Below are 10,137 nucleotides of genomic sequence, written 5' to 3'. Positions count from 1 at the left end.
TGCCAGTGGCGAATAGGAAAGAAGTCCCACAACATGAAGGGGCTTTGTTCGTGCCTCAGCACATGCTGTGGTACAGAGAGTTTCTGCAGGCCACCTAAACAGAACAGAACTGCTGGAGCACAATGGTCTCCCCGGCTCATTTCAGTGCATAGCCGGGACCCATGTCTAAGTGGCAGCTCAGTTGTGGCACCAGTTCCAACAGTCTTGGCTTGGTTGCACACACAACTGTTTTTTGCCAGGGGAGGGAGGTGCATGCTACGGTGCCTCCTCCAGCTGGGCAGCTCAGCAGTGACAATGGGGCCCAAGAAAGCCTCACTACTAACACTGCACCATGACCCCTTGGCACCAGCGGTCTCCGATTGAAAAGCCAGTCAAGCCTAGGAGCTCCTACGCTCAGAGAAGCTCAAGTGCATTCAGCCCAGTTGGCCCACTCCCCCGAGCGGGTTATGCTTGCAGGGCACCTGCATAGTCCATGTCTACAGGACAACAGTTGTGGGCTGCACTCAGGTTTCACATCAGCATTTCACCAGGAAACAACGAACAACTCTTTCCTGTCCTCAGCTGCCAGACTTGTAACCCAGGCCTTGGACACGCTGCCTTTGAGGTGACGCAAGCTGCATTGAACAGCTTGCCTCAGAGTAACTGGAAGTGAAGACAGGAAAGCCCTCGCTGCGGAGCTGTCGGGGAGACTCCGCTCTCCGCCCCAGCGCGTGCCTCCTGCGGGCAATCCAGACGGACCGGGTCTCCCTGCCGCTGGGCTCTGAACCTGGAATTCCCTCTTCACCTTGGAAGCGAACTCCGGCAGAGAGTGCGCCTTCTTAAAGAAAGCCCCTGTGTCTTCCTGCCACATAGAGGAAGCGTCTTCTTTTCCCCAGCACTGGGGACTGACCTCTGCAAGGCCTACTTCACTTCACCCTTCCTAACGCCCGTGTTTCAGTGGAGTCCCGTATGTTTGATGCGTGTTCCCTGTCCTGTCCAACTAATACGAGCTCTTGTGCTACAAGCGGAGGCCAGAGTTCATGCTCTTCCCGGTGTTGTAGCAGTGTCTGCTAGTTAACGCCTGCCTTTACCACTGCTATTACCACACACTGATAAGTACTTGCACGGGTTCATGCTAAGGGTAAACCCCAGTTTCTGACTGTGCGTGTTATCTTTTAGAGAAGTGTTTCCCAGGGTGACAAGCTCTACACACAGGCAAGGGCCCACTGAAATGTCTCTGCTTAGCAAGATGGGCACACTTAGATTCTTAATCACTATAGCAAAATGCTGCTGCTCGTTTTTTGGGCATTTCCCAATTTCATCTGTTGCCCAAAACTGACTCTAGGCTGGGCGTACACAGACCTCTCTGAACCTGGGACTGTCCTTACATTGCATATTTGGGATGAGGCTGACAGAGGAGCTGATCTCTCTTTGAGCTGTTGCCAGCATCAAATTTAGGTTGGGGTTAAAAAAAAACCCCCATGTGTGGTTCTTTTGCCCATGACACACAGAGCTACCAGGGACTCTGGGAGCCACTGCAGCCCTAGTGGAGGAAGGTGCAAGCTGTTCTGCGAGGGTGTGTGTGCGTGTGTGCAAGCTGTCCTGCGAGGGGGGGGGTGCACGTGCACACTCACAGTGTCCTCCTGGGCAGTCTATTTACATTGGCTTGCAAACTAAAGCTTCCTTGTTAGCCAGAAAAGAGAATGCAGATGTTTTAGCCATTACACTTCTGCCCTGGCTTCCCTACACAAACGAATCGTTCAGCCACATTCACTCACCACAGGCTGCTCTTTCTTAAAGCAGCATGAACAGGAATGTAGAGCCCCAGATCCAAACCCAGCAACCGGCCACACTCTCAAATGCCCCCGGGCAGCACTGACTTTCTGTCCCATTGCCTTCAATCCCTAGCTCTTGCTGCTCTGTCCCCTCTCCTCCTGTGCTGCCTTGTATTCTTTCAAACCGCCCCCCAGACCTGCTGCTTTCAGCACAGCATCTGTCCACCATCATCCAAGAGAAGGAGGAAGCGTTATGCAGGCTTAAACCACCATTCAACACATTAGGAGCCCAATGCACTGCATTTGGCACAAGAGGATTTAGAAACAGATGCTCCTATGTCCGCAGTGGCCAAACTGCAGCTCGCCAGCACAGTGCTTGCGGCTCTCCAGGGCTTCTCAGCCAAAGCCCCGCACCCCTCTCCCCCAAGGTGGCTTCGGGGGACACCAAGCTGCGGGGTGGGGGCTGCAGCCACTCTGCCTACCCTGGGGTACGCTCCCCACAGGGAAAGCCAGAGCGGTTCAGTGGTACAGGAGGGGAGGTGGTTACCTCGACTCTGAGTCGCTCCCCCCCAGCTCTCCACCTTGGGTGAAGGATCGGATGTGGCTCCCAGGGTGAGTAACTCTGGCCACCCCTGTCCTATGTGTTAGTTTTACCCACATATTGGCGTGGAGATTCAGTGCAAACCAACTCAGGGAGTTTCTTCTGTGTTCATCCACTCAGGAGGGATCCCTACCTTCATGTACATAGGACCAAGGGGCAGTGAGGTAGGACCCTCAACAACTGCCCAGCCCTCCTGATCATCTCAGCCCCTGGAGAGCTGGACTGATGTAGAAACTCTGCTCCTTGGCCCCTGCTTATTGTTTCTCTGGCTTTGGAGGAAAGCACTGAACAACTCAGAGGTTTGGGCCATAATCGATCCTTTTTAAATTACATTTTATACCTAAAAGATTTAAAAGCAAAATGAGGAAACACCAGTATTTGCTGCCAATGTTACAAGGCTGCTCTGGTATCAGACATGCCTCACAAAGCTCAGCACAAGCCTGCTGCACCCAGAATTCCCACTGGCTGCGCACCTTCAGGATCAGGCCTCAAAGTTTTCACCTCTTCAGATGCTCTCTGTATCTATAAGGTCCATGCCCAGGGTGGGATCTGGGCATGAACAGCGCCAATGCGCCCCTGACAGTTCTGACAGACAAGGGCATCTCATTTCTTACCAACTCAGAGAGGTTTTGCCCACCTCTAGTTTTTCAATAATCACAATAATCATCATTTCAGTTTCTACTCTCTGAAGGATGGGGCTGGGACAATGAGCAAGCGGGTAGGATGTAATGGATTAGGACATTTGAAGACGGCAGCCTATTCTTACAAATCAATGCCACTTCCACCCTAGGCACCAGCTAGGAAGGGACAACTGATTAGGTGAATTGCTGTAATTGCCTCTGGAGCCAAAGGACTCTACAGCGACTCCACCAGGGCTATGTTATCAAGGCAGGCCAGCCCCCCACCTCTCCTACAGTTCAGTATGTGGTGTACACACACACCCCACTTATCTGTCCCCTTAAGAGAGACACGTTTAACTCGTGTAGTCCATTATGATTCATTAAACAGTGACGTGGATTATTTCAACAGCATTCTGATTTAGCACTGAGCTGCCTGGCTGTTTTCACAAAAGGGCATGAGCTTTTTGCTGTTCCAGGTTTAACCTACACTGTGCTTTTCTAAAGGAAACGTAACCTTCCTGGCTGGCTGTGAAAAGTGCACCCCCAGCTGAGAGTGGGGCAGCCTGCTCCCTGGAGGGCACAGCCATCTGAAATGGATTTGTGCACACCTCCCCAATTCAGAAATAATAGTAAGCCCATGGGGTAGGGGCACAACATATTCAGAGGGCTCCCTACCCCCTCCTGGATTCAGTGCAGCCAGCAAATTGAACCGTGATTTCTCCACCACATTGCGGGATGTGGTTGCTGAAACAAAAGGAGATGCCTTTAAAAAGAAAAAAATAAATAAAACCATCACCAATGGCACAGCCCCACCTGGCTAGCCCGGTTGTAGGGATTAATCAGAAAGCAGGGTAGATACACACCTTTATAGACTAACTACATAAGACAGCTATCTAGAGAGCGAGCATGAGCACAAGCTTTTGTGAACCCAAGTTCACTTTGTCACATGCTGATGAAGTGAACTTGGGTTCACAAAAGCTCACGCTCATATATATATCGTTATTGAGTTAGTCAATAAAGGTGTAGCTCTATCCCGCCTTCTGACTGACTTCAGACTAACATGGCTAACTACCTCCCTAAGGAATGAACCCAGGGACTCAGCTGCTATTCTCTCCTCCTTTGCCCCAGCCATGGAGCAGGGTATTTCTCACAAGCCCTGTTTATGGCCAGAAACAGCCGCTCGGTTTCATGACCATTCCCTGTCTCAGCAGCCCCGAGTCATTTGCTGCTTCTAAAGTCCCTGCTGCCAGGGTGGCTTTCAAACAGCAGGCATCAAATTGAGGCTGGCTGGAGTGCTGCAGGCTGGAAGAGTTGGACGATTTCCCCCCGTGCTGACTTCTCAAGCACGCTGCCGAGGAAAGAGGAAATTCCTGGAATTCCACCGTCAGCTTTAGGACTTGTTTTGCACAGACTTGGCCAGGGGTTGCTCCTTAGGGGCCAGCTCTGGCTTTCCTCCTGCTGCTGCATGATGGCTGTACAACCTGGCTATTTGGATTCGCTCTGCAGGCTTACCCGGCCTCAGCTGGGGAGTGAAGGGCAGTGGTGTCTAGTGCGGAGATGCTGACATCGCTGCTGGACTGGCTCGGTTTCAAATTACTTTCCCCCCTGGGAGCAGGAGGCTCCTTCCTTTTCTTCTTGGCAAAGAAGTTTTTGAACGTCTGAAATTTGGATTTTTTCTTTCCTGAAATATAAGAACAGAGTCATGCACACGGGACAGAGACGCAGGTGCCTGCAGACAGCATGATATCCAAACCCCTGGAGGAACCCTCTGGATACCCACAAGTCTCAACAACCCATTGATTTCCCTGCATCCCTATTTAAATAATTCAGAGCTGGAGCACAGTGAAATGTGAAGCCGCAATTCTTAGCTGTGTCGTCTATGAAACATCACTACAATAAGCAGACGGTTCTGATACTTCTCTACATTTCAGCTTATGAAACACATAGGTTAAGCATGACACATGGCAGCGAACTGTAATTCATTATGTGAACCGTATATGGCTTAGCATGGAGAACAAAGCAATTAATTTTAAAAGCTTAATGTCTGTAATTCACTTACCTGCATTTGAAGTTTTTGACTCAAATTTTTAATGGGCTTATGTTTCAAGGGGCAATCAACACTTGGCCAATATTTTTAGTAATAACAACAACGAATATTTTTGTAAAATCAAGTGTTTGTAAAGTCTGAGACCAAAACAGAAGTTGGCACAATGTTTTAGAGATGCCACTAAAGACCGTTACTTTTCAACAGCCCCAGAACATTGCAGCACCAAGGTGCTGACAGTAAAACAGGGTACAAATAAGTGAAGCTGACTTCCCAGGTTGTCATGAACCCAAGTAAGAGAAATGCAGCAAGTAAACAAATGAACCTAACATGCAAGAGATGACTTGAATTTGTTACATTCCTTCACTCTTGATAATCCAGGTACTTTAACCTCAGGGCATTGTTCAAAACACAAGGACAAGGGTCACTTATTCATTACTGACTTTAACCGTGGTCTGGGGTCAGGCCCATTGTATGCGACAGCTTCTGTCTGACATAGCTGCTCTGCTTCTTAGCATTGCAAGGTACAAGAGCCCAAATCACTGTTCTTCTGGGGGTGCTGGTATAACAGACTCATGCAGCTGTAGGATTTCTGCATAAGCAAGGCATTACTTCAGCGCTATTATCTGTCTGCTCCCAGCAGTGATTTAGCTGGCAATGCTTTGTCTCAGCGTGCACCCCGCACATACCAGAATTCATGCCAGGGGCATTATTGATGCTGAAGCAATGCCACCATGCAGCTGCATCATGCGTCGACAGTGGTTACTTTGAGAAGTAAACAATGACTCTAGGCGCTGCTCACCCCGTCCCCACCCTGTTCTTGAGTGCAGGATGTCAGCAGCAAGTACTGACACACACAGGGATGCTCCTATTCTCCACGGTATAAAACGATCACATGGCTGCCCCTCCAGCAAGCAGCAGCAGAGGATTGCAGGCTAGTTTTCCATTCGAGGGGCATGTCATTAGCCATATTAATCTGAAGTCAAGCAGAAGGCAAATTAGATTTGCACCTTATAGGCTAACTACAGTAAATTAGAGATATAGATAGTACAAGCTTTCATGAGCTTCTGATGAAATGAGCTCCAGCTCATTTGGGCTACATACACTTCTCATTTAGTCTAAGGTGCAAATCTACCCTACTTTCCACTGGAGGGCAAAACAGGGACTCGGAGCCTGGGTATTTACTTGGTGTAACTCATTTTATTTACACATCTACCCTTGTCCTGGAAGTGTAGGCAAACAGCCTGCAGTCAGCCCTGCCTTTCAGGAATATCAGTCCCAACACCCGTGCCAGGTTCTCAGAAAGCAACTCTGACCTGGTCTAATCAGAGACTCTCTTGCAGCCCCTTTGGCATATTACTAATCCCCCAACAAACCTCAATACAAGCTTGCCATTAAAGGTGACACACTGCTTACTCACCAACCTCCTACAGCAGCAACGCCCGGTGACTCCCACTATAGCACCTATAATAGTACTTAGCACAGACCCGTAGCTCAAGATCTCAGCACACTTTACAAGCTAGGCAAAAGGTATTTTATCTATGAGGTGACACGATTACAGAGCCCAGCTGCAAATCCAAAGTCGTCCCTGGAGATCCCTGTGGACATAGGTAGAGTTTGCACCAGCCCATAGTAAGGCACTGGCAAAGCTGATCACACAAGGCAACATGCTAACCATAACCAGAATGCCCCTCAGAAATGTAGCTCTCCAGACCTTCTTCACTCCAATACCAGCACCCATATCAGTCCTAAATAATCACCACCATCAACAGTACATACTGACAACACTTTCCAAAGCCCTGTGAAATAATCCAGTTGACTGAGCAGCGAGGGCTGGGAATGCCAGGCTCCAAGGTGTGTGAGATCCAGCCCAATTAAGGCTAAGAAAAGAAGGATTGTGTTGTTAACCCCATACATTGCACGAGAGCCATGAAGGGTCGAAGACACAGGGTAGCTTCCTCAGTACCAGTCAAATGACCCAGTGGACTTCAGTATTAGCAACAGCCACTCTTAACCTTTTCAAAGCTGGGGTGAGCCACAGACGGAAACTTTCCTAGGAACCAAATACATATTTATGCTCAAGGTACATGTTTATGCTCAAGGTATTTATGCCCAGTCACTGACAGTACTCCCACCATCTTCAGCAGGATCTGACCCCTTTGCTGGATGTTTGAGCTAGCATTGGTGAAAAATTTAATCCTTTCACACGGCAGACTTCACATTTGCACAATACGTAACCTGGGAGGGCTTGCACAAACTAGATACACAGACAGAAGGGCTGGGTGGTTTTAAGCATCCATTGTTACTCTTCCTCTTATGCTTTTATCCCAGTCCCACAAATGCTTATTAGACTGCACAAACACTTGAGAGACCCCATTTTGTTCTGAAGTATAATTCCTTTCCAAGCCCCATTTCCAGGCTCTCTGTTCCCCCAACATTATCTCTCTGCCTCCCAACTGTGAGCCTACCTGCAGCCTTCACGTTACACTCCTGACTGACAACCAGCAGTGTCCACACCATGTGCACATGCGGCTCAGCAGCTGACACTGGTTCACATTAATGGCTGTAATGCATTTCTACGTGAGAAAGCAAGACAGTCACAACCCCCTGTAAAGACTGAACAGAAGCCTCTACAGAGGACTTCCCAACTGCTCCTCCTGAATTACCTGTGTTTCTTGTTCTTCCAACACTTCCACCTCTCCTGAGGGCTAGTTTGGGTAGTGAAAAAGAGTTTTCTGCTTGATTCAAGACAGATTTCCTGCCTGGACAAGGCATTCCCCTCTCTCATCTAAACCATTATCCCACCACGCTCACTGCTGGGTCGACAGAGGGTAGACCCAGGTCACTCAGAAGAGAAAACATGGGTGGAAGTCTGTGCCAAACATGGATGGGCAAGAATGACAGAGAAATGCTATATTGATTACACAGGCAGACACCTTTCCACACACTGAAGTTACCGCTTGCAGCAGCTTCTCAGGGGCAGAGTACACATAGCAGCCAGGTTTTCAAACTAGAAAGTCCAGTTTGCTGGCATCCATCACTGGAGTTTGAGATGCATAACCCTCCACCGGCCTCTGGTCCTCCAGATCTCTGCACTGGTTTCCCCAGCATGTCTGCTCTGCAGACAAGGGTTACGTGACTCTTTCCATTCTGGAAATCCAAGAGCCTGGAAGGTAAAATTCATTCCATGCCCCCTTTTTAGCCCTAAGGAACCAAGTCCTGCTTCCCAAACTAATTGCATCTTTGAAGACCAGCTGTTTACCTGTGCATTCATCAGTTGTCTCCCCTGCCTCAGACGTCTGTATGACCTCAGCCGGCCCTGTAGCCATGATATAATCACTGAAATAAAGAAAGAATAGGCAGTTAATTATCAGTCAGTTCCCCTGATAACATTAGAGACAGATTAATATTTCAGCCAGCGAGGTAACACCATTGTTCAACACACTTCTGAAACAACAGAGTAAATGCTAATGACAAACAGGGTTCACTCAGATATTTTGCACTTCAAACCACAAGCTCACCCTTGATTTTCATTAACACGCCTTTCCCCAGCCAAAACCAACAAGTCAGTGTTGCTTCTCCAGAGAAGTCAGGATCAAAGTTTGCTTTAAAGGAAATCAGCCATTAAACATGCTCAGTGAACAGTGCAATACTTTCCAGTTGCAGAGTAACAAGTCTCTATGACGGCTGGTTCTGAGAGAACCACAGCTCCATGCTACCGTGGAGCATGTCTCTCCTGTCCTGTAGTGTCCTCCCCAGACCAGGCACTGGGTTATCCTGTCAGTAATATAAAAATGAATTAAGCATCAGCACTGAACCAGCATGCTGGCCACATGACAGCCGAGCTGTGCCAATAGATCAAATGCGTTTTGGACTCAGTACAGTCAGCTTTTAGCCATAAGCTCCGAAGCCCTATTGCAAACAGGGCATATTGATCTATTGAGCTGGCCACATCAACTCCCCTCTGGATTAAAACAAAAGATGATGTTAGTGTTTAAAATCATACAAAGATGACAGGCTCTGCTTTGTATTTTTCAATGCACATCTTTCCGAGAGAAAAGAAAGGCACAACAGGCCATCAGAGTTGCAGGACAAACCTTACAATGACAGAAATACAAGAATGTGTCAGGACGATTCAAAAACTATTATTTGTAGCTGTGGAAGATAAGTGACATATTCAGAATGTCATACAAAAAACTAGAACTTTTAGTTCCAAAATGAGACCAACTGGGAAATCACAAGAAAACTGTCCTTTTCTGCAAACTTTCAGGATCAAAGTCCCTTCGTCAGGCTCTGGGAAAAGTATAGATGGTACAAGATGGTAAAAAGTCCCCATAAGTAGGAAATAAACTTCATTTTTGCACAGAGGGAGCTGAAGATGGAAGGCTGTCCCTCTGGGTCCAAAAAGACACTCTCATGGACCCAGAGGGACAGCCTCCCATCTTCAGCTCTGTGCAAAAACGAAATTTATTTCCTACCTATAGGGACTTTTTACCATGTTGTACCATCTATACTTTTCCCAGAGCCTGGCGAAGGGACATTGATCCCAAAAGCTTGCAGAAAGGACAATTTTCTTGTGATTTCCCAGTTGGTCTAATAAAAGATATCATTTTGGAACCAAGAGTTCTAGTTTTTTGTATGTCTTCTTGTCTCGGACCAACACGGCTACCAAGCACTCCCCTGACATATGCAGAATGTGACATTTCCCTACGCTGTGGTAAACCACAAGGAATAACAGCTATATCAACACATAGCACCCAGACTAACCCCACTCCCATTGATTTCAGTTAGGTCTGCATACAGCAATTCACTACCTCAGTGCTCTACCAGTAGTCATTAGCTAGGGCTCTCAGTTGTCACATGAAATAAGGATTTTACCTCCACTTTACAGCTGAACAAAACTAACACAGTTTAGCCCCAAAGAGACGGAGACACAGTATCATAGCTTGCAGAAGTCAATGGAAAAGGCTTACATTGAAGCCTGGATTGAATTAAACCTTCTCTAAATACAGATGTTTTGAGGACAACTTCAAACCATTGTTAGACAACCACAAAAACTGGATGGTAACATACAGTTAGGTTGGCACGATTTCCCACAGAGGCATTATGCCTTTCAAC

At 47.8% G+C, this 10,137-nt stretch overlaps 1 protein-coding gene across 2 annotated transcripts in view; it reads right to left on the bottom strand.

The window, feature by feature from the left end:
* KIAA1210 (KIAA1210 ortholog) overlaps window positions 1-10,137 on the bottom strand; it is a 69,621-nt gene that overhangs the window by 38,531 nt on the left and 20,953 nt on the right. For both annotated transcript variants that reach the window (XM_019521622.1, XM_019521623.1), the window contains exons 2-3: window positions 8,282-8,358; window positions 4,488-4,656 (exon numbers count right to left, since the gene is read on the bottom strand). In XM_019521622.1, the coding sequence (XP_019377167.1) occupies window positions 4,488-4,656; window positions 8,282-8,358 (246 nt within the window). The remainder of the gene's footprint in view (window positions 1-4,487; window positions 4,657-8,281; window positions 8,359-10,137) is intronic.

Source organism: Gavialis gangeticus, unplaced genomic scaffold (genome assembly GCF_001723915.1).
Source record: "Gavialis gangeticus isolate Ggan-Ray unplaced genomic scaffold, GavGan_comp1, whole genome shotgun sequence".
NCBI classification, from domain to species: Eukaryota; Metazoa; Chordata; order Crocodylia; family Gavialidae; genus Gavialis; species Gavialis gangeticus.
The sequence above is the reverse complement of the archived record's forward strand: the minus strand, read 5'-3'. Positions and strand labels throughout refer to the sequence as shown.